The 25907-nt window shown below is 36.0% G+C and overlaps 1 protein-coding gene across 5 annotated transcripts in view; it reads left to right on the top strand.

The window, feature by feature from the left end:
• The window catches only part of LOC149780075 (1-phosphatidylinositol 4,5-bisphosphate phosphodiesterase gamma-1-like), a 209858-nt gene that overhangs the window by 60536 nt on the left and 123415 nt on the right, over positions 1-25907 (top strand). For 4 of the 5 annotated variants that reach the window (XM_089936833.1, XM_089936830.1, XM_089936832.1 and 1 more), the window contains exons 11-12: positions 1973-2058; positions 10148-10268. In XM_089936833.1, coding sequence (XP_089792959.1) covers positions 1973-2058; positions 10148-10268 — 207 coding nt within the window. Of the gene's footprint in view, positions 1-1972; positions 2059-10147; positions 10269-18379; positions 18501-25907 lie in introns of all 5 variants that reach the window. The other variant, XM_089936831.1, reaches the window with a different exon arrangement.

Here is a 25907-nt window from a genome sequence, read left to right on the forward strand (position 1 = left end):
GTATGGAGTTATGTCCCATGATAATTTACTTCATATCAGTATAATTCTGAAATGCATGCATATAATTGGATGCCATTTGGGATGCAAATCACCTATTACACATAGATTTGCTTTTGAAAGGTTTCATCTTTTTGGGTACAACTTTGACAGCAGTTGTTTAGCTGTTCCCCTCAATAACAAGTGCATTACATCAGATCCTTGTAACCACCATAGCTCAGGAACCATTCAACATGTTAATATAAATTTGTTATGTGTACATAGAGACCTAGATGCAACTTTTATTGGTTTTGTTTTATCAGCTCCTTTTGGTAGAGTTTTGACCCTTTTCATCTTGTAACCAGCATAGCTTGAAAATCATTAAAAATATTAAGATGAAAGTTAGTATGAACATGGTCTCCGAGTTATGTGCCTTATGTTTGTTTAGTTTTGCTGAAGATTTATGGTCCCCTGATTGCATGTTCTCATGACATTGATTTCTGCAAGATAACTTCACCAAAATTTTTACCAGATTTGGCATGCATCTTCAGATTGGGAATGAAATTGCATTTTAGGATTTTCACAGACGTTATGACCCATTCTTGCCCATCCTCCTGGCTTGGTTATCACATCTTAACTTTACTTGACTTTGTTTGATTTGAACCAAATTTGGCAGTTTAATGTCAAGTTTTGTACATTATCATTTAAAAGAGTTGTGGCTCCTGATTGCCTATCGTTCTAACTTTGTTTTCCACAGCACATATTGACAATGGAATGCTAAGATCTATACATTATCATTTAGAAGAGTTGTGGCCCTTGATTACCTGTTCTTCTCTTCTAACTTTGCTTTCCACAGCATAACTTTACTCAGGAATATTGTATTTCAGTCAAGGTTATTATGAAGCTTCATATTGATGAAAGCTTGTTTGATTTGGATTTCCTCTGTTCCACATCATCATTAAGACTTGTTTGATTTGGATTTCCTCTGTTCCACATCATCATTAAGAGGAGTTATGGCCCTGAGTGCCCGTCTTTTCATACTTTGGTTTTGCAGTGGAAGTTCTGTTGCTTAAGTCTCTGTGGAACAAATTGTAGAGAGTGGGCCATGTAAGATGTGCCCATTGTTGACTAGCTCTTACATAGTACATGTTCAGCATCATCACTGCATACTACCGATCAAAGTTACAATGCTCTCACTTTTCTCCAGTAACTCAGTATTTCATGCAAAGCTGGAAATTAACCAATTTTTCACTTGCACAGAAGTAAGATTCCTGTAAAAAAAACTCAACAATTTTTAGAATATTTCTGGGCAGGCATCATCCAATTTTACTTCCGGCTTTTTTTCTGGCACTGTCTCATCTCGTTGCCATTATCATTGGTGGCATACTGTTTTCATTATGTGTATAAATATGTATGTATGGCATACAATTAAGATCTTGAATTTTATTCAACTCTTAAAAAATGACAACTTTTGTAAGCATCTCAATTACCATAACAACCTGTTCACCCCCTCCATCTCCATCAGGTGTAATCTTTATTTCATATTTAATAGTTACCCTATTAATATCTTTCAGTTTAGTTTCTCCATTAATGGTAGTGGTAATGTCATTGCCATGACAAATTTGGTGACGGCGTGTGTCTCAACAAATATATGTCCTGGAAACTTCATTTTAGTTGTTAGTAATTTTCTGCTTCAAAAAAATGCATCCATTAAGATAAAAATGAAATAATAGATTCCATTTTTTAAAAAAAATATTGATAACCCTTGTCCTATTGACCACTTTAGGCTATTATGAACTTAATGGCAAGACTATTTTACCTGTAGCAAAGTAATTTTAAAAATATATATTTCAGGACATAAACAAGAATCTTGTGCTTTTAGTGGAGTCAAAAGTAGTTTTGCTTGCTAGCAGGATTGCATACTTGTCTAAATTTGTTTGCACAAAACACTACAAATAACATTTTGACTGAAGAATAACCTCCCTTGTTTGAATAGCTATCTGACAGGTGACCAGATCTCCAGTGAATCATCAACAGAAGCCTATGCAAGATGTCTCAGAATGGGCTGCCGATGTATAGAATGTAAGTTGTTACTGTAGTTTCTTGGTTTGTTAATCTACAGAAGGATATAAATATGGATAGGTTTCTCCAAGCCTTCTAGTGGTTCTTAATGCCAAAGGTAAATGTTACCAGTCTCAGATTTATTGAGTTTATTGAGCCATGAATTATTTTATTATTTTGATTTAAGGTTTTATTCTTTGTTTAAGATTCAGACTAAATTCAGTTTCAAATACTGATTTTGCAAATTCATCTTTAAAATATTTTAATGAGTTCATAGAGAAAAATTCAGAGCTTCATATTGTTGGTGTACTGGTGTCATTCATGCATTATGTTTTATGTCATTATGATTTATGTTTGGCATTCCCCGGCATTGGTATCAGTGCTCACACAGATAAAGCATATACAAATATATATCCCCATTGAATAACAAACATTCTTTCTTCCAAGGCTCTGGGAACAGTTTGGGGTGGGTTTCATAGCACCTACCCCAAGTAGGTGGGGGAGGAGGTTGAGAGTGACATGTTTGTATATGTAAATGCTTGGTTAAATTTTGTGTTTAGCTGAGATTTATGGAAGAATGTATAAATACTGTTATACCTTGAATCACTGCATCTTAATTGACACCCTCTGTAGATCACTGTGACCTATTTTTCACACTTTACTGACATTGGTTCAGTATTGTGGTTTAAGTTTATTTCTTGAGTTCTGTTCATGGTAGTATTATCAACCTAAATGAGTGTATGCATCTCTATTAATACCACCCACTTATCACAAAGAATGTCACTGTGACCTGCATTTTAGAAATTACTGGCTTGTATGAAGCTTTTGCAATTTGGCAAGGTGTTATGTTTTATAAACTCGCTTACCTCTTCCTTGACATCATAGTAAATAATTGTTTTTCTTTGTTTTGTTGCTTTTATTTCTTGTCATGGTAGGTAGATGGGTAAATAGGTAGGTAGGTGGGTGGGTAGATAGGTAGGGTAGGTATGTGGCTTTAAAGTAAGTCAGCACAATAATTGCTATAAAAATTTAGTTACAAAAGTGGCTAAGATCACTTTAGTCTGAATTTATTTTTTGCATAAATATTTACATGTACTGCTGGAGACTATTGAGGTGAGTTGATTAATCATTGATTACACTGCTGATAGTCAGTGTCCTTGTAGTGCAGCATATAAGCCACTCATTAAATTACAGAGTCAATCAGTGTATAATATAATTACCCAACACTTACGAAAATTCATCTATTTTTGACAACATACTTTTAAGTTAAAAGATATTAAAATTTTGTTCTGATGAAATGACATTACAGATTTTCTTAGTCTTGGTCACCAATGTGTTTGGTTTGTGCCTGACATAGTAAAAATGTATCAGACTCAGATGTCCTTTTTTTTGAGCTCTTCTTTATATGATGCATTTGCCCAACAATCATTCAGTAATATTGATTGATGACTAATCTCAGAAGAGGAAAAAATCTGTATCAAAAATTTTAAAATGGTGGTGATGGTCACAAAAAAAACAATCTAAGACAGAATGGGAACCATACTTTTGGATGTTATGACTAAATGACCAAATATCAGTCAGGTGCCTGTTTACTGCATAATAATTCAGTCAACATAAACAGCATAAATTGAAAAATGCCAGATGATACTGTAGAATTTCTGTCCCCAAATAGTACTACAGGAATCAAGTGTCATGCAAGAATTGATGTATTTAATTTAGTCTTATTGAAAATAAATCAATAACCATTTTGATTCAAAACAAAATATAAATGGGTGAAATGTTTATGTGAGTGAAGTATTTATACATATATTTACTAAATGGATATATACTGTAACATGTATATCATTGATAATAAAGGTTTCATGTTAGCCTTTCTTGCCAGGTTTTTCATGCAAATGTTTGGGATTTACAGTCTGAGTATTACTACCCAACCCATGATTCTGAAAATTGGCCCATAATTTGTTCACAGTGATGGTTTAGTTGGTCCACAGGCACATAAAAACAATCTGAAGCTCTGAAAATTTAAATATTGTATCCACAATTGATTCTTTAAGAAACTGTTTAAGATTCTTTAAAACATACTTTGCTCAACATTTTATGTATTTTGTACATTGCCTAGCCAGAAGAGCCTATGGGATGGCCTGATGTTTATTATCAATCTGTTTGTCCATCTGTCATCATGTTTCTTAATGCTACTCCTCCTAAACGACTTGGAGGACTGCCATGAAACTTTACACACATTGTTTCCAAGGTCCATTTGGACCTAAATGAAAATGGTGTAATTCAGACACCCAGTATGATTGAAAACCTTGTTAATTCCTCTCCAGCTGATGTGGGTTTTCACTTTTTATGGCAATTTCTGCTGAATGTATGGTCTTGTCAACATGGGTTTTTCACTAAAACACTACTCGAGTAGTGTTTAGCTGGTTTTAATTGTAAATGGTGTTCCAACTGACCTACAGAGCTCGAGCTTTGTTTCAAAGTGGCCATCTTGAAAATCTTGTTATAATTAATTCTCTTGTATGAATCATCGCATTGGCATGGGGTTTTCAATGAACAGTATTTAATTATGCAATATTTAATTGGTACTGAATGAAAATGATGCAGATCTGACCACCAACATATCCACACATTTGTAAATGAGTTTTTAAAACCGGACCTAATTGAGCTTAGGGTCAAATTCAAAAGTCATGCCTTACATTTTGTACTTTTTTGAGCTTATGAATATAGTCACTGACTTTTTATCATATTTTGAATTGCTTGCATTCCAATGAACAAATTGATAGCACTTTGATCGTCTTAAGGTCAAAGGTTATGACTGGATTTTTAGCTGTTCTGGCTTGTGATCATGATAACAGAAGCAAGTATAAATGGATTTTTATCAGACCCAGTCTGTGAAGATATCTGATGAATACATTGAATGGTGCTATTTAAATACCCCCTGCCCCCGCCCAATAAATACTGGTTATATATTTATCAAACTTAGCACGTGGGTATATCTTGACATGTCTGAGATCGGTTGCAAGAGTTTCTGATATGGTATCAAATTCAAGATAAATGTCCATGTCAAAGAATCTTGTCTTGGACCTACATGTATCTTGTGAACATGTTAACTCAGATATGTAAGAAAATATGTTTGTTACCAAATTTAGGATGTTGGAGTTTCTTAAAAATATCAGAGATTGTTTCAATATTCAGCAGTTAAAAATAAGAAATGGTCTCATCTTGGAATCCTGCAGCCACTAGATCATCAGACTTTTTGAGGGAATCTAGTTTTAATTGTTGATTTTATCAGCTATTTTTTAATATGTAAATAGTTGATTATTTTCAGTATATGTAACCATGGAAATTGAATTGATACAAATATTGATTTGTTTGATATATAAGGTAAAAGTACTTTCACATAGTGCATCTGTAAATTCAGATGTTATGAATTTTTGTTAACAAGTAAGAGGTATTTGAAACATTCTGAATATTACTGCACTGTACAGTTAAGTGTTTTATTAGTGAACCATATCCCATTGCATCCTATGAAAGTAATCCCCATGTACCTTGGCATACTTTCTTAATCTGATTATCCAATTATCAAACACAATTTTATATTCCCTTTTAATATGTTGTTCATACATTGGAAAACTGCACTTCCAACCATATGGCAGCTTTCAAATTGTCTGCCTTTCAGAAGATCTTTAATAATGTTTATTCAGCCAAAAAATCACCTGGAGCCAAATCAAGGCTGTATGGAGGTTGTTGCAAAGTGTGGATACTGTACTCCTTCAGGAGGTCTGTCACCGTGGTAGATATATGTGTCAGTGTATTGTCATGCAGAAGATGTATACCTTATGTTCCAGTGCATGGACAAGTGGTTTGTAATTGTACCACAATGTTTTGGAGGCATAAAATGCCCTGTGACACTAGCATGATCTTTCACATCTACCTGGACAACCTGTCCTTTGCATTGAAAAATAATGGATATAGAACTCTTGACAGTGTGAATACATTGAGAAATTTGTGGTTTGTGCTTGTTTTCTCCAATGTCATCTTTATTATTTCATCTGGCATCAGGTTCAAATAAATCAATACCATGTTTCATTACCTGTGACAATCTCATTCAGATGTCTTTGTTGACTATTTTCATATATGGCAAATAGCAATTTGGCAGTTTTATCCAGAATCGGTTTTTGATACCCATTATCAAATGCAGGACTTGTCTTGTGCGAACCTTATTCACCTTCCGAATATTCTTCAGTTTATATACAACAGTTGATGAATTAATGCTTGTAAAAAGGCCATACAGAAAATGTATTTCCTGTTGCACAGGTTTTAAAAATGGGGTAAGTAGGTAGGTTTTTTAATTTTGTTTTTTAAACACATTTATTATGATGAGTAGTATATATAATCTCTAAGTAACTGGCTCAATTAGATGCACAAATCAATTTCAGGAATATTAATTAAATTTTTTTTCGAAAATTTACCCTGGGTGGAAAAAGTACTAGGGCTGGTAATGAAAATCATGAAACACCTATTTTTTTTGTTGGCATAATAGAAATAGCTTCATTGTTTACTGACCATCTTTATCTGGTATCCCGTTAACAGCAAACACTTCCTCTTCCCACTTGCCAATTGCATGCAACAATCATCCAGAACATGGTTCATCTACTATAGATTTGGGACTGTCTTTAAAGCAAGGAAACCATTTCAGAACCAGGATATATAACAGAAGTGTATCTGCAAACTTTCTCTTGAAGTTTTAACGGAGATAGTTGGAGAGTACCCTAAGAGTGCCTGTATTTTACAGTATGCACAGTAGGAAATTGTTCTCTGATGATATTTTTGTGTCACTGAAGAAGTTATTGCAGAATATTCAGAACTTTTCATATATCCCTTGTGTGTTTTGAGTTTATTTTAAACATGAATTTGGAGTGTTTTAAATGTGCATTTTGAATTTTTATTTTCAATGTTCATGAAATATTTATTATTACAATGTTTGTTTTTAGAACAGTTTTGTTTACTCCTCCTTGTGTATTAGTTTTGATTATGTGCATAACTTGCATCCGATTGTTAATTCTGTGTGTTGTATACTCTAGATAGATCTGTTTGGCTGTTGACAAATTTGTGGATTTGATTCATGATACAATAGCGATGTTCCTGTTACCCCATCACATTGACCTTGTATAGCTTTTACAAAAGACCATTTCACTGCCATAGAAGTTTTTCCATTTTTGAAATAATCTTTTTCTTACATAAACATTGTCCTCATTTCCAAGTTATAAAATCTTATTTTGATATGTTTTGGTCATTTATCCATTCCAGTGCTCCAGCTACAAACATGCATAGTGGCACCCTCCCTTTTTCCTCCAACCTGTTCCTCCATATCACATTCATGAAAAAAGTCTAGCTGGAGCACTGGATTCTCTACACCCCCAGCTGATTGTTAAAGACTCCCCTGGTAGTGAATTGGTCGGGAATGTCCATATTTCAATAATATTATCAATATAATAATAAGGATAATATTATATAATATTGTCCTTTGTAGGTAAGCACTTTTGGTCACAAAAAATAGTAGTGCACAGAAGAGGTCTTAAAGAGGTTTACTCTACCTCCTTGTTGTTCATCAAATTATTTCCATACTTTTTCATTGTTTTGGCTATGTTATGGTACACACTGTCTGTGTGTTTGTCCATCAGTACATCCATCCATTAATCTGTCTGTCGGTTACCACATATCCTAAACAACTTGGTGGAAATTCATGATATGCTGTACTCGTGTTTAACCAGCAGTGACTATCTGCAAAACTATGCTGCAGGTTCCTGGGATAGAGGTCATATTTCATAAAAAGGTCAAATGCAATGACATTGTCAGTTATTATTTTACCAAATGTAAAATATGCAGCCATAGCAGGAAGATGCATGTTTCGAGTATGTGCACATGTGTGCACTCATTGATTCATGCATGTGTGCATTTGAAATATGCAGTGAAAAGTGGGGAGATTTGTGATGGCAAGCCACTGCAGCAGTTTCATGATTGTTGTTATGTTAAAAATTCAACCCTAACAAAAAAGACAGTAGCACTGCTACTTACGGGTCTGACAAATTCATGCCCAGGGGCAACCACAATGTTTTGCCTGGGCTACCATATACAATGAAATATTGTAACCCTGATAACTACTATACGATGCCATGAATTGGTCTTCATATTTTTAAAAAGTATATCTATAAAAAATACTTTGTTAATGACACGTAAGTTAAAGGGATAGATACAGAACTTACAGTTTCATATTCAGGTGCCCTCATTAGGCTACTGAATTAAGCAGGTTTTTTTCTTTGATGGGATACAAGCAGACTTTGACAGTTTTTTACCATTATATACTATATATAGTCGCTTATAAGTCGAGGCAAAATACAAACAACTAAGATCATAATCTGCTGTAGTATAATGTGCCTGCAGATTAGGGTCAATGCTGTTTGTTCTACTGATTATTCCTAACAAATTGCATAGTTCCAGAACTGCCAGTACGTTATGTGGCAGCAGATCTTGGTCTGTTTGCAGGTGGACTCGATTTATAAACAAGGTTTAAATTTTTCCAAATTGTTTAACTTTCCAAGAAATGTAACAATGGCAAGGTATACAAACTCTGTGTAAATCTGTTTTGATGTTATTTGTATTTGATTTGTATGTAGCTTTGGACAACAGTAAATTAAATTGTAACTAATATACTGAGTAAATTTATCTTCAGTGTGTACTTTGCTGACACTCTGCATGCCCGTCACTGTTGACAGCAAAATGCGAGCGTTTGGGTTGCTAAGGTAGTCAAGGGCCACAACTCTTCTAAATGATAAATATCCTTTTGGTTATATTAAGTTGCATCATTTTAATGCATTTATTCAAAGAGGAAGAAAAATAGTTCCTTTGCAAAAATATATTCCAAAAATATTGGATTTTGTTTATTTTTAGGGCTTCATAACAATTGTTTAAAATCCAGATCATGAGGAAACTTTGAATTTTGATTTTACTGGTGTTAGCAACAAAATCAAAATTAGGAGTCTCCCTGAAATAAGGCATTGCAGCATGATTTGCCTTAAAAATGTGATTCATTCTGCTTTATAAATACGCTATAAAATTGCAACAATTTTATTTTGACTGGTACAGTAATTCATAGTATTCATTTGCTGGCATTGTATTTCTTTGTAATATGATATTAGTGTAAAGGTCAACTCTTGCTTTCCACGGTGTAGACACAATCCATGAAGGAAGATTTCTACCTTCCATTAGGATAAAATAAAAATCAATGTTTGATCAGGTTTGGCTCACACACACACCGCATGAATTCAGATTTGAGGAAACCTACTATATGGTTGAATTGTTGTTTCGGGTTTAATGCTATTTCTCGTGCAAGATATGCTATACATGGCTGCTGGCATAACTGGTGGAGGAAGAACCTTGGAAAACTGATTAGAACTACTGCCTCACTTGACGCTACTGGTAAGTGTTCTCACATACATACCTTGGTTGAGCCATAGACTGGAACCTATTCATGTTTGAAATAAAACTTTTATGTGGTATATTTTCATGTATCCACATTACCATCATATACATGTCAATCCATCGATTAATATTGTTTCTGATTATAATGTAACTGTGGCTGTATTTTTCAAAACTTATTTCTGAATTTTGCATTATACAGTCAGCAGAATTCATGATTATGTTTTTTAAAGTTAGAAAGACTATTTGCATGTTGGATGGACAAAAGTCTGGATGCTACAGACAAATGCACACACACATAAACCATTTTAATGGAGAACTTAAATTATGCATTAGTCCATGATCATTACAGACACGACTTTACTGTACCTAGTATGTTGTTTTCATTCATGGCTAGATTTGCTGAAAGTAAGTATTGCACCACTGGAATCCAAGGAATTAGGGTGTTTTAAGGGCAATACCAAAAGTATAAAGATAGTAAATTCAGAATTATAAAGCTGCTACATTGTGATTCATGCAAGAGTTGACCAGCTACGTATATAAATATATTTAGGATTTGATTGTTGAGCTGCATGTGTAATGTTACATGTTGTCCTCTGTTTGTGTTTTTTTTATCCACCACCTGTAGTGGACTGCTGGGATGGTCCTGATGGTTACCCACAAATTTATCATGGACACACCCTCACTTCCAGAATACGCTTTCTAGATGTCATCAAAATAATCCGAGAACATGCATGGGTCGCTTCAGAGTAAGTCGTTATCTGCCTCTTTTACCTCTTACCAGCATCCCCTGTCATCAGAATGAAGAACATACAGTGCTTGACAAATTTGCTACTGGTCCTGCTGGACAAATGACAAACTGTGACTTAGTTATTTGCAGCACATGTGGATTTGTAAGCCCTTACATACATGGGCTCTTTTACAGTCCCCATCCCTTTTTTTAATACTTAACCAAACTTTCCAGTGCTTAGTTTCTACAATCAGCTTTCCTTGCCTATTTCACCCAAAATACACCTTCATCGAAACAAAGAGCATGCATGGCTCACTACCTAATTTTACTGCTCATACCACTGCTTATTGCTAAAGCACATGCATAAGTCATTTCAGAGTACGTTGTTCATCACTGAATCTACCTGGTATGTAATACAGGTTGATACTGTTGTTGTCAAGTCCATGTGTCTGTCCATAATCTATCTGTCTGTATGTTGACAATCATTTTTGCTTTTGGAGTATATCTCTCAAATGATTCTATGTATTTTGACCAACCATTGTACATGTACCAGAAAGTTGTGCCTAGGTACCTTTAAATACTTAGATTTTTCTGCATTCAGTATTTTGTCATGCTACCGTAGGAAAATGACATGAAAACAAAGCATAAGTAGTCCATCCATAAAATGGTTTATATCTAGAGTTTAATTCCAAAACCGTTCTGCATATCTCCATAAAACTTGGTATACATATTAGACGTGTGGTACAGGTACATATATTAGAATGGTGTCCAGGTACATATATTAGAATGGTGTCCAGGTACACATCTTAGACTTGTGGTCCATTTTCACATATTAGACTTTTGGTCCAGGTACACATATTAGACTTGTGGTCCAGGTATGGTCCAGGTACACATATTAGACTTGTGGTCCAGGTACAAGACTTGTGGTACAGGCAAACATATTAGACTGGTAGTCCAGGTACAAAAATTAGACTGGTGTCCAGATACATATATTACAATGGTGTCCAGGTACACATCTTAGACTTGTGGTCCAGGCACACATATTAGTCTGGTGTCCAGGTACACGTATTAGATGAGTGGTACAGGTGCATATAGACTGGTGTCCAGGTACACATATGAGACTTGTGGTCCAGGTACACATGTTGGACTGGTATCCAGACACCTATATTACACTGGTGTCCAGGTACACATCTTAGACTTTTGTGGTCCAGGTACAAAAACGAGACTTGTGGTCCAGGCACATATACTGGACTGGTGACCAGGTACATATATTACACTGGTGTCCAGGTAAATATATTACATTGGTGTCCAGGTACACATATTAGATGTGTCATCCAGGTACACATATTAGTCTGGTGTCCAGGTACACATAGACTGGTGTACAGGTACATATATTAGACTTCTGGTCCAGGTACACATACTAGACTGGTGTCCAAGTACATATAATAGACATGTGGTTCAGGTGTGCCATTTGCTATTCATGGTTCTTTAGTTCTAGTATTTTAACTGTTTTTGTACTTTCATCTTCCCAATCGTTCATCCATTTTTCAGTACTTTTTCTGTTCAGAATTCCTTAGTTCTGTAATTTCTAATGCTTTTTGTTATTTATCTGTTTATCTCTATATCATTCATGCATTTGCAAAACTTCAAAATCATTAAAGTTATCACCACACTTACTAGAGTAATTTTTCTGATTGTGTCTTTTTCCTTTAGGGAATTCTTCAGTTTTAATTTTTTTAAACATTTTTGTCCCATGTCGTGTTCATTCATCTGTTGATCATTAACACTTTTGTTTTTGGAGTAAAAGTCCAACACTGTGCAGTATATCTTTAAGTCCCTTGGTCTATATAACATTTGCAATCTCAGCATGCCTCATACTATTCACAAATCATCAGCTTCAGTTGGGTCAGGCAGGCGATACAGATTAATGTTTTCTTTCACTTAAAAGTATATAATAATTGATAGCACTCGTCATCTTGAACGCTGATAGAAATAACCGATGTTAAGAGAATCCAACAAGTTTCTTTTGTCCTTTGCTGTTAATTCACCACAGTTTTAAGCATCAAAATTGACACTACTAAAGCAAACTTACATATACCATACAAAGCAGGGCTGGAAAAACAGTTTTACTCCTAGTGTATAATATGGTGCTACTGCTTTGTCTGTCTGTCTGTCTCAACATTTTTGATAGTGGAATTACTCTTAAGCTTTTCAAGGTATTTCAGCCAACTTTTTGGTACACATTTCAAGAATTTTTTGCAGAATTGCCTTTTGATACTTTCTGTGTTCAGTATTTTTCTGTTGCCATAGAAATAAAGCATAGCATAGGTAGTTCACAAATTGTGAATTCTGGACGATAGGTACCAGCGTTATTAACATGTATCATATTGGTCCTATAATTAAAAACACCCTTAATTTAGAATCCTATAAAAGTCTTATATTTTAATAACAGTAATGCAAGTCACAATATAGTTAAATTGCATCCCCAGTCAAAAGTGAATTCCAAGGCCTAGACCAAAAATAAACATAGTCTCAGTCTGATACCTTAGTTGCTTCAGTCACGTGGATTATTGCCCTTGTGTTTGCCTTTAATAGCAGCAATACATTACATGTATTGCTATCATCTTCCAGAATGCTAAGTCCCTTAATCCAAGCTGCATATTCCCTATTCCATTTGTAATTGGACTTTTTGGAATTGAAAAAGCATAATCCCAGTCTGAATCTTTAGTCATGGCTTACACACAGAATATTGTCCTCTTTTTCTTTAACCATTGTGCAAGTACATATGCCTCAACATGCTCTGTTAATTTCACCTTCGTTGCTGTCATTGACTTTTTTTCTTTGAAACATGCCCTTTCTTGTGTTGAATCATTTTCTCCCATATCTTTGCATTAATTTGCACTTTTATGTTCCCTTTTGCAGAAATTGAAGGGTTTTCACATCTTGGTCAGTGAGGTGCTTTTGATATTTTTTTCCCCGTCTTAGTACTGTTGTTAGGGTAAGTATCACCTACCCATTCTTGGTTCCCATTATACTGTGTTTGCCAAAACTTTGTATCTTTCAGCACATAATGATGTTTCAGTTTAAGTGGGCAGCACTAGAAGACCTTTTGGGTCAATCACCCCATCTGCCTTTCGTGTACTAAATATTAACACATGGATAGATGTCCTGTTTATCGCCTGTGGATGGATGAAGTATGTAACTTAGAAGAAAGTCACCACAATTACCATAGAACGAAGAAAGGTCCTTCTTCCTCATCATCTCTGGACAACACTCTCCATTCCGAGGAGGGATCTGGATTACTTCCAGTTTTAAGGAAGACTGAAACCCCAGTACAGCAGGAATCAACAGTGATTTCTGTGTTTCAGAGATGGCCCAATGCCTAGGATGCCTGGTACTTGTTTTGATGTTTCGATGTTGTCTGTGCCTCTTAGGGATAGATTTCTGGCCCCTCCCAAGGGGGGGAAAAGAGCCAGTGCTTGTGATTGAGTCATGCCTTTCCAGCTCTCTCTAAGAAGGTGAAGTGTTAGTAACAGAAGGAGCCAGGGGCTCCTTCCTAAGGACAAAGCAGGGGTCTTGTTCCTACAAATCTACTGAAGACTTGTTCACCAGATGGAGTTTTGTCCATCAGACTTTCTTACCAGATTGTTCTTTGATTGGTGATTGGCCACTGGGCATCAGACACTGGGCATAGTCCCAGGTCCAGACTTATTCCCACATCTTCTCCACTCGAAAAGTTAGTTGTAGAGGCCAGGAATTACATTCTTTCTGGAAGAATGCTTCAGATTAGAGATTACCGCTTTGATCAGGAATGCCTAAGGCTCCATGAATAGGTGATCTCCATAGACCTGCAGGATGTGTACCTTCATATCCCAGTCTTCCTGTCCCATAGCAAATACCTCCTTTTTCTGTCTTGGCTAGAAGGTATTTCAGTTTTGGGCTCCACCTGTCCGCCATACTTCCACCCCCAGAGCTTTAGCAGGGTGATGGAAGTTACACAGGCTCACTTATGGTCTTCTGGAATCACCATTCCTCCAGTTTTTCAATGACTAGTTAGTGCCCATGCCCACAAAAATGCTCTTCTGAAGGTCTTATAATGGTGACTCCTGTGGATCTAATTTCCAAGCTATAGACATTGGATATCAACTGTTCTCTGTACTGATACATGGGGATGAATTTCCTTAGTGGGGGGCGGGGGGGGGGATCACCAGACCAAACTGCTAAGATTCTGCCCCTCAAAGATGGTCTAATGGCCAAGACTTCATTGTTGGCTTACCATTTCCTCTTTCTCTTAGGAACTCAGAACATGGCTATAGATTTAGTTTCTAGAGAGACTTCACTTGTACCCCATCCAGTTCTTGCTTCTAGCAAACTGGAAACTGCACAAGGACCTGCTATGAGCTTTGTTTCCTCTAGTTTCTAACTTTCATCACTTTTGTTGATGCTAAGATCGGGATTGGTTTCCTGACTTGAGTACTGATTCTCAGCTGAGATACCTACTTCTTTCTGTACACAGTTTCATCAAATTCTCACTGGATCCAGAAGACTCATAAGGGACTGGCATGATGAAGAAACTACCTTTTACATCAATAACATACTAATGTGGGCATTGATCTTATCTGTCCTCCATTGACCTCATTTATGGGTTTTCTTTGTTTTTCAAGATAAAGACTGCTCTGTCTTAACTGTTAAGGATGTTTGATTAGCCTTTTCAGACAGCAGTTAAGTTCTCTTTGAGCTCCACCATAGGGTCAGACCTTCTTCTTTAAGAATAATTTGAAAAGCAAACATGGGCTCAAGACAAACCCAACTGTTGTGGATTTCCATATTAATTGGTATGTGTTTGACGTGGACTTGCAAAAAATAATGTACATCAGTTATACCTTTGTAGAAAAATTACTCAAAAATGCTAGGCTGAGTACCCTTTGTTTTCATATGACATCACAAAACGTGTGTACTTCATTTCTCATTTTGTTTCCCTAGCCACGCAAACTAGCACCTTACAACATTGTTCTTCCTCCAATTAGGAAGGCATGTCTCATTTGATGTGCAAGGATATCTTGATGCATCACATTCTGTTGTGCATGCCAAACACACAAGATCAAATGCGTGACTTTTCTCTTTTTTTTTCTTCAAGTAAAACATTGAAATTTCAACCATTTTTGTTATTGTTTCATAAGCAAATAGATCTGTAAATAAACAGATGCATAAACAAATGGATACACAGACAAGTGGAAACATTTAATGATTTTAAATTTTCATTGGCTGAAATCAATCATTTGGTCATCATTCAAGTTAAAAAGCCAATCATTAATATATAATTACATCTTTCTAAAAGCACTTAAAGAATACTCAGCATAAAGTCATGTTCCGTTAGGTATATTGTTTCATTTTAATACACTGAAGATGAAACTTCTTTGAACAGTTCATTCAGTATCATCCTACATCCATCACCTCCACCACAAATGCAATATTTGACCGTACTAATTAAAATGATTATGTCAGCCATCTTGGGTACAAACACTTGTTTTCACAAAAAGGTATTATAATACAAGTTCTGGCATAATACATAATGCTATGAAATTTTAATTCCATAACTGACATTGTATCCTGAAGACCCAGAAATGCTTGTTCAAGATGAAAAACTTAGGTACAACATACAAAATACTTTTAAAAAATGTCAATTGTCTGTTTATAAAAAATATCTGTATTTCTGTTTAATAGCATTATGCATGATTACGGTTTAACATTATTATGTCTTTTGATATAAGCCAGGCAACTTTCAGTATTATTTTTATTTTTGTGCTATAGGGGCATTTAATTTTAAGTATAATCTGTTTATTATTTTGAAGAGGTAAATATCCTTATTGACAATTAAATTAGATTTTTATCTTGAATATTTTGTGATGACTAATGTTGACAAAGGTTTGTTAGGGACCCAGAATGGTGGTACAAGGTACATGCGTCTTGTATTGTGGGTATTTGCGTACACAATCATGACATCTGTGAAAACAACCCACTGCATCATATCAAATGCAAGATGAGAATGGGGTATCACATGAAGATCACATACTGTATCCGACATAGCGGGGTGTTGGCTTCATATGTTTATAATGGTGTCAAATCTTGTGATCCAACTTTTGAGTGAAATCATTTGACCCATGCATGTTGTTGATCAACATTGTATTAATTTGTTAGGTTAGGAAAAATGGTTTCTCAGTTTGAGGAACAAATTACATGGCTCATAATGTGTTGAAACATCATTATTATTTAGTTTTAATGGCACCCAACAATATCTAGGACAAGTATCTTTCATGATTCAGTATTATTCAGATGAACTGGCACATATTACTTTTTGCGTGTAACGGCAACATTGGAGCTTTAATTGAGTCTTCTTATGATCAGAGGCAGCTTCAATTCAGTCTCGCTTTATTTGCCTGCCTAGCTAAGAATACATTACCTCCAGTAATCCCTGAACCAATTAAAATCCCTCGTCCCAATCACATCTTTGCTAGGGATGATCAAGATAGACATCTTTGCCTTCATCTGATGAGTGTTCTGTTTTTTGGTAAGTAATAAGCACCATTTTCTACCTCATGAATGTGTCTAGTTTTTCTTTCCTTTATTGTTATCTTTCATTTTTATTAGACGATCAGTGATTTACCATTTAATCTGTGGATAAGCCTAACTTTAAATCCTTTTAAATAACTGCATTATTTTGCTAGAATTAGGTATGTGTATAAAATAAGTGGAAACTATCTCATTTAATTTAAAAAATAAGTATTTGTTTATTGCCCAGATTTGATACCTTTTACAGGTTCACAAATGTTGAAGAAGCCCAATGCACTCTCATGCACATCTTTAACTAATTAATGCAGGAGGCATGATGGTTTAGTGATGGGTGTGTCCTTGGGGAAAGGCTTTTACTCGAATTGCCTCAGCTGTAAATAGCCTACTTGTATGGCTCAGCCTCAGTACCAAATGACCTAGTTATAGCTATGTCTCAGCACTAAATAACTTAATTGTGTTGCTGTATCTCATCATCAAAGGACCTATTTATATTGCTGTGTCTCAGCATCCAATAACCTAGTTATTTTGCTGTCTTAGCACCAGATAATTTAGTTATTTTGTTGTGTCTCAGCACTAAATAACCTACTTGTGTTGCTGTGTCTCAGCACTAAATGACCTGGTTATTTTGCAGTCTGAGCACCAAATAACCTACTTTTGTTGCTGTGTCTAAGCACCAAACAAGTTATTTTGCTGTCTCAGCACTAAATGACCTTGTGTTGATGTGTCTAAGCACGAAATGACTTAGTCATTTTGCTATGTCTCAGCACTAAATAAACTTCTTGTGCTGTGTTTCAGCACTAAAAAGCCTACTGGTGTTGATGTCTCATAAAAACCATTTACAGTGACACCTTATGGTGAGGGAATACCATCTTTATTAAAGGGACTACCATTTATAGTGACACATTATGGTGAGGGAATACTGTCCTTATCAAAGGAACCACCTTTTACTGTGACACCTTATAGTGTGAGACTACTGTCTTTATTAAAGGGGACTGCCTTTTACTGTGATGTCTTATAGTGAATAGTTTTTTTAAACAATATATATATATATATATATATATATATATACACCATGTGGTAAACTTCCAGTGTAACTGGCAATTCTGGGTCTATAACAATAGCTTGAAATAATTAGTAGAAAAAAAATGCAGACCCCAACCTGCCATCATTTTATGCAACTGTTGATCAGGATCTTTATTTAGCTTTTAAGAGTGGCAGGTGGGTGCGTGTTTTACTGGAGTTAAGATGCTTTCATATGTTACTATAGAATTTGCCACATCCTTTGTTTTTCTGTTGTTGTTGCTCACATGACTGTTGTGTCCTTGCATGAAATTCCATGTTCCATTTGCTTTGCTTATATTTCAGTTTGGGCTTATAATCTTCTTGTATATTGCACTGTTTTCATTGCATGTGTGTGCGTATATATGCATCTATATATTTACTGCCTGGTGTTAGACTTGAACCTAGGTCATGCTGCTACATAGCTGCTACACTGCTGACAGCATGATGTCATCATCATGTGATTTCTACATATTGGACTTTTTCTGCCTTTTGCTGTAGTGGACTGTTGGGATGGTCCGGATGGTCAACCAATGATATTTCATGGCCACACCCTCACCTCCAAGATAAGGTTTATAGATGCTATCCAGGTCATTAAGGAAAATGCTTGGCTGGCTTCAGAGTAAGTCAATATACTACACTGTGCTTATTTTACAATGGCCTAATTTTGTTTAGGGGTAATGGTGGTGTTGTTTGTTAAGGGAATTTTTTAAAATAATTCTAATTAACAAACCTTCATTGGGATTAGCATGCAAGCAATTTGTTAAATCTTTGTTGGGGACTTGATAAGGCATGTGTGTGTGCGTGTGTGTGTGCATGTGTGAGAGGGAGCAGGAGATTTTAATTTTTAACGTAGCCTTAAGAATTATTCAGTCATATCATTACGATGTCTGCAGTGTGGCAGTTTATAGTGATGTCTAGCACTGGGACATCATGCTGCAGACATGTAGCATCATGTCCCACCCAGTCACATTACCCTGACGCCAGGTCGACCAGTCCTAACACTAGCCTCTTAATGCTGAGCATCTAGCGAGGCAGCTGTTAGTACCATTTTTATATGTTTTTGGTATGACTTGGTTGTGGTTTGAACCTGCGACATCCTGCATCTGAGGCGGAAACTCAAACCACTAGGCTACCGGAGCAGTCTGGATTTGATAAGGTAACAATGTACTTAACGATGGCATGTATAATTGAAGGTTGAATTGGTGTGACACTTGTGTAACATGTGAGTGACAGCAAAATATCATATGATAATTACAATCATTGACCCAAATATCCAGATACAAAAAAATAATTATCTCCATAATTACATTGTTTACATAGGTAAAACTAAATAGCACTGTCCTTGTTTGACAGTAAAGAACACTTGCATGATAATGTTTCAGTGTTCCTTTAAAAATAAAGAATTCTAGAATTGCATTTTCTGGTGTTTGTTTTTATTTTAAACTTTTACTCTCTTTTCATGATTTATTTATAAAGCTTTCAGTGGTAAGTTGGTTGAAACTTTGTCTATAAACATAACTCAGTGTTATCCTCAAAATTGTTTTATAACATAATAATTATCTTTGACAACCAAATGCATCACCTACATGTGTTCCTATGTTTCCTCTGAATTGTGAAAGGCAAGCCATATTTTCCATTAGTGAGTCTTGAGGTGATTATGGCATTGAAATTCCCCAATATGGTGATCATTACCCGAGAAGGTAACAGAGCTAAATCACTTGTTCAGGATATTAAGTTGCCATGAAGATCATTCCCACTACATCCAGAATCAAGTTAGGAAGGGAAATAGACCATTGAATAAAACTAGACTGCAATGACTTATGAAATTCACATGCTTGAGATGTTGACTACTTCATCAGAAGTAAATGTAAACCCAGTTTAGTATACTGGAAAAGGGAAACTAAAGATAATACCACAGATGTAATTATTTTATATCAAACAAGTTAATACACTTTGATGGGAATAGGAATTGATGTGCATGACAGCTTCATCTTCATTTGTATGATCTCTAGTGGTAAATTTAAAAGAAATATTCAGCAATGTTAGATAGTCCTGCAATGTAAGACATAGCACATGTTACTGAATATCAGTGTCGAGGTCTTACATGTAGGATTACCATGTCAGCTTGATGTAACATTGATAGTGACTTTTACAGTTGTCAGAGTGATTCATTAAATACATCCATCAATTGTCTGAGGATGAAAGGTTATTTTTCGTTTATGATGGCAGCTGGCCTTGCGTGGGGCTCTGCTTGATTACAAGTGTTGGAGCATGTCAGGTTGTTTTTATTGCTGCCTGTTGACAACACCATCAGTTAATCCACTTGATAATTTGGGTATTCCAAGTGGCTTCATGGAATTGACTATTCAGTCACTGGTTTTAGAGTACATGTAAACCGTTCCTAAGTTTACATTCCAAGTTAAAATTATTTGTTTGGTTTGAACAAAAATAAAAAAATTCTTTTTATATGGATAACTTGTGTGCTATTTAAATTTTTAAAAATTTTTGAAATTATGGTGTCCAAAAATGGGAGGGTCTGTATATGTGGGTTCATTATAGTAACACAAATGGAAACTCCCACTACACAAATATTTGTTCTCATCGAGTGTCATTTGACCTTAGGTGTTTATTGGCAATTTGGGTAACACCAGTACTCCACCCACTAGTGTTAAGGGTGTTTATTGTATTTGTAATTGAATAAAGTTGCCCAGTTCAGAATTGCATTGATACAGACCTTCTGTGGCATAATGTACCAGTACATCTCCCCATTGAATACATTACCCCCTCAAATTAGTGTTAAAGGATTAATTTCCATTACCTCCTGAATTGAGCCCCTGGGGAAGATGTCTGTAGCTACTATTGATGGTAAAAATATTGTGTGTACCAATAGATGGTTGCACATCCACTTGATGTACTGCAGTTGAAGCTTTTTGCTCACTACAAATTACTGGTACATCATATTGATAAAACCGCGCATTATTTAGATTTTTTTCTGGAAATAACAGCCATCAGTCTGTAAAGTTGGTATTGTTTTGCTTCAGGCATTGGTAACTTAAATATGTTTACTTTGATCAGAGGGGCCCCGAGTGGTCTAAAGCGCTCTCCGTTACGGATCACTGCCATCTCATCTCTGTCTGCGTGGGTTCGAGTCCGAGGCTCGGCTAACGTTGGTATGTGGGAAAGCCTGCTGGTAGCTTTTCGTGGGTCGGTGGTTCTTCCTCCACCAGTTATACTGGCCGCCATGTATAGCCTATCCTGTGCTGAAAAATGGCGTGAAACCCTAGAACAACTTTGATCAGTAATTTTGCATATTTTTCCACTGTTGTGGACTTGGTCAATACAGTGAGGTTTTTGTTTTCTTGTTTGAATGCCATTTAAACATAGAGGATATCTCCTTTTTTTGTAGATATACAGAACTAATTCATGAGTGAAGTGGAAATATCATATTATTTCATGAAATAATTGTATATATCAATTCAGGATGTGTATATTTTCTTTTTATTGCATGTCTATATTTTTTTAAGGCCAAAAGCCATCATTTTGCATGGTTTTTCTCCATTCTGTGCCAATGTGATTAACAGGTGCTTTACTACATTGCTATAAAGAAGTTCCAAGACTTACAATAATTTGGGACATCAACATTTTACAATTTTGTCTTGTAGATATCATGCTTCATGTTGCGTATTTTGTCACAGTAATGATTGTATTCATTCAGAAATGAAGACATTATTTATTAACTCATTTCATGTGCAAATCGATGCTGTTGGAATGGGGTAACTAGAAACGGAACTGGTTGTATCTTACAGACTTCAATACATATCATCTTTAAACAAAAGATTTTAATGACAAACTAAGGATTTTCATCCTTCATTTTATTTATTTCTACATTAAAGTTTTGTGAGACCTTGGCAAGATGAAGTATCCAGTTTTCAGTTTTTACTTAATTTAACTTTGCCATCAGGCACATGCCTGATTTATCCATCATTTTCAAACATGATTGTGATGCAAGTTAGCCACTTAAAAATTTTATTAATATATTTAATCATGAGTTGTTTTGTTTTTCAAAAAAATGTGTACCATTTGCCATAGAGTATTACTGATATACTGTACGGTATGGATGACAAATAGTAATGGGTCATGTAAGTTAAGTGTAAGTTAAGTCGTTAACAGACCTGAAGCAAAGAAATACATGCTCAGTACGCCATGGTGTAGATAGGGTTATCACATTGGAACCATGGCTAGCGAGGATGCTCATTGATTGGATAAATGTACACTAGAGAGTCTACAGTTTATACATTTTAAGATCTGTTCATCCTGATGTGCAGGGAGATGGAGTGGAAAAGAGAGAGAGAGAGTGTATGTGTGGTGTGTGTGTTTCTCTGTGTGGGGGGAGATGGAGTGGAAAAGAGAGAGAGAGAGAGTATGTGTGGTGTGTGTGTTTCTGTGTGTGGGGGGAGATGGTGTGGAAAAGAGAGAGAGAGAGTGTATGTGTGGTGTGTGTGTTTCTGTGTGTGGGGGGAGATGGAGTGGAAAAGAGAGAGAGAGAGTATGTGTGGTGTATGTGTTTCTGTGTGTGGGGGAGATGGAGTGGAAAAGAGAGAGAGAGAGTGTATGTGTGGTGTGTGTGTTTCTGTGTGTGGGGGGAGATGGAGTGGAAAAGAAAGAGAGAGAGTGTATGTGTGGTGTGTGTGTTTCTGTGTGTGCAGGGAGATGGAGTGGAAAAGAGAGAGAGAGTGTATGTGTGGTGTGTGTGTTTCTGTGTGTGGGGGGAGATGGAGTGGAAAAGAGAGAGAGTGTATGTGTGGTGTGTGTGTTTCTGTGTGTGCAGGGAGATGGAGTGGAAAAGAGAGAGAGAGTGTATGTGTGGTGTGTGTGTTTCTGTGTGTGCAGGGAGATTGAGTGGAAAAGAGAGAGTGTATGTGTGGTGTGTGTGTTTCTTTGTGTGGGGGGAGATGGAGTGGAAAAGAGAGAGAGAGTGTATGTGTGGTGTGTGTGTTTCTGTGTGTGGGGGGAGATGGAGTGGAAAAGAGAGAGAGTGTATGTGTGGTGTGTGTGTTTCTGTGTGTGGGGGGGAGATGGAGTGGAAAAGAGAGAGAGAGTGTATGTGTGGTGTGTGTGTTTCTGTGTGTGGGGTGAGATGGAGTGGAAAAGAGAGAGAGAGATCAGAAGAAAAAGAAGTAAAATGGAATAGGCCCAAATATGGAAATATGGCATTTAAAAATACACACAATTGCAGATATACTTTCCAAATGGGGAAAAAAAAGTTCAAAAAGTGAGATTTCTACTGGTGATGAAAGTGGTATAGCCACTGTGGAGATATTATTTTTCTCCCATTGATATATTTCATTATCTCACTATAAAATATATAACAAATTATTACACAGCAGGGTCTGTTAAAATTTGGTATGGTTTGGTATAATTTACAGTTTCAGATCTTTAATATGTGTACATTTTGTAAGTTTTCTTTTGGTCATTGTATGACAGAGATACACAGTTGTGACTTTATGCACCAAGGCAATTGTCATTCCAGGACAACTGTTGCAGGAGAAATGGGATATGACGTATTACAAGCCCATGAGCGAATTCAGATACAACATCAGTGTGCTTTTCCAGATCTTACTATGAAGATGGCTGAGTTCAGCTTTAAAGCTGTGATTAGAATTATCCTGATAATCTTCTCTCCAGCACAATGCTTGTCTCTGTTATCTTTGTGTACATTGTCAAAGTTTCTTTGGATATTGTTGATGAATCATGTTGATGACAATTCTTCTTTTTATCTGCTTCTGCATTCTCTTAACGTAGGTATTACCAGCTGTCTGATTTAAAAGACTTGAGATCCAATTAACTCCAAAGCCTTGTTTCAAAGCCAGGTGTCAGCATCATTCTCCAATCACTGGTACTGAATAGAATCTGACATCTACTATGTGGACATTCTGCAGTTGGAAAAAAGAAAATAAATAAAAATAAATAAAGTAAATATATCTGTCTGTATTTGTTTTAAATGGGCCATCATGTGTTGCAGTCATTGTCTGAAATTTTGACAAATATGTTAGCAGCCTCAATTTTGCATGACTTGACCTGCAATTTTGAAACTTGTGGTGAATCTAGGTAATTACATTTCAGAGTCATCAGGCTGAAATGTGAAAATAGTTGCAGTGAAGTTCACTCCACTATGATGAGTGAATACTGTCGTGTGCTACCTGGATTTTCTGAAATGGGATGAATTTGTGCCCTTGTCTCACTTGGGCCCCACTGTTCTGTGGTACTATGATTGTTACTGCTTTCCTCTGCTATTTGGAGGCAGTAAGGAATCGGGCTGCAAATAACTGTTCAGTTTGCTTTGTCTGCTTCATGTGATTGTGTAATTCCCAGCAAGATAACCATGGCTGTAAGGACAAACAGGAAGTTGATTTGCATTTCTACTACCACCAGTCTCAGCACATGCATCTGCACACACACACACACACACACACACACACACACACACAGACAAACACACACACACATGGTGGATCCTTTGTACATGCACAGTAATCACACATTCTTGTGGTTGAATTTCTGTATTTAACTCGGGTATTTTGCATCTATCATACATTCGGTTATACCTAGAATTATGAAAATCAATGGGGGTCATCTTGATTAATATCACTGATCAATATTTCAAGCATCACTGAAGTTGATTCAGGTTTTAAGTTTGTTTCTTTAGCACTGTTAATGCTAGAATAATAAAACAAGATGATTGTAAGAATCTCTTGTAGTACCACACCCTTAAACAAAAGGTCAAAGTAACTATATTTCACATTGTCATTAGTTTTTTTTCTCCAGCAGGCACATAGGCTTTTTACATCCTATATGCTTACTGGTATACATGGCATCGGGGAAGACACTTAGGATGGAATGCATCATTTTGTTTTGCTGTCCATGTTTTAATCATGGAACTACATACACTGCATACATCTTTTGGAACCACATCCATGCTAAACAGTGTTGTATATACTTGTTTATATGGTGAATCCCACTGCACTCTGCTCAGACCCAGACCTGTCAGCGCATAATATGGCAGCAGGTTTGGGTCTCTGCAGTTTGGAGTAATCAGTAGAACAAACAACATAGACCCTGATCTGCAGGTGCATTATGCATCAGCAGGTGAGGATCTTTGTTCTTTGCAGTCTGACTCTACTTATAAGCGAGTACATGCGGTAAGTGTTTTGCATTTAGTTCATCAGGCCTTTTGAATGCTATGTAAATGCTGTCCTATTTTGAATCAAACTTTCTGAAGTGATGCATCTTCAGCACTACTTTCCCACTGCAGAAATAGGTCATTATAGCCAATATTTTGTGCTTCACTATTTTCTTTTGTTATTCATTTCTTGGGCATTGTTCATGTCTTTAATTGTGAAATTGATCATGATTGGTATCTCTGTTAGGACCACACCAATACAACAAGAGCTCCTTGTAAATTATATAAAAGTTGTTACAGGCTTTAGTTAAGCTTTCTGTTTAGCTGATGTCCAAGAGTTTTTGCTTTCCATATGTTTACTCTCTGACCTAGAATCATGAAACATGGTGAAGGGGTGCATCTTGAAATGACCTGTATTCCATGTTTTAGTGAGTTTGTTGAAATTTTGTTTCATACAAATTTATTGTGTGGCATTTGTGTTTAATTAGAAATTTTAATACTTGAATACATCAGCTAGTTAGTACTATACTTTTATAACAAAAGAAGGTCACTTTGATCTACCTTTTAAGCTTACTAGCATGGGTTTAGTATTTGTGTTTTGCTTATCACCACACATATTTTTCATGAAAAACATCTTAGCCTGCACAGAAGGCCCCTTCTGACCAGTGCAGTTTCAATTAGGAATAAATCTGTAATTTGGTAGTCAGCTTTCCATACTAATGACTAAACTGTACATTGTGAGACCCATTTGAGCATAACTGTGTATTGTACACGTGAATGAGTATAGGTTATTAGATGTGTAGACTGATTTCATGTGAGGTCTCAGCTGTAGTAAGTAGCTAATCA

This window comes from Sinohyriopsis cumingii, chromosome 16 (genome assembly GCF_028554795.1).
Source record: "Sinohyriopsis cumingii isolate HCF-2022 chromosome 16, ASM2855479v2, whole genome shotgun sequence".
Taxonomy (NCBI): domain Eukaryota; kingdom Metazoa; phylum Mollusca; class Bivalvia; order Unionida; family Unionidae; genus Sinohyriopsis; species Sinohyriopsis cumingii.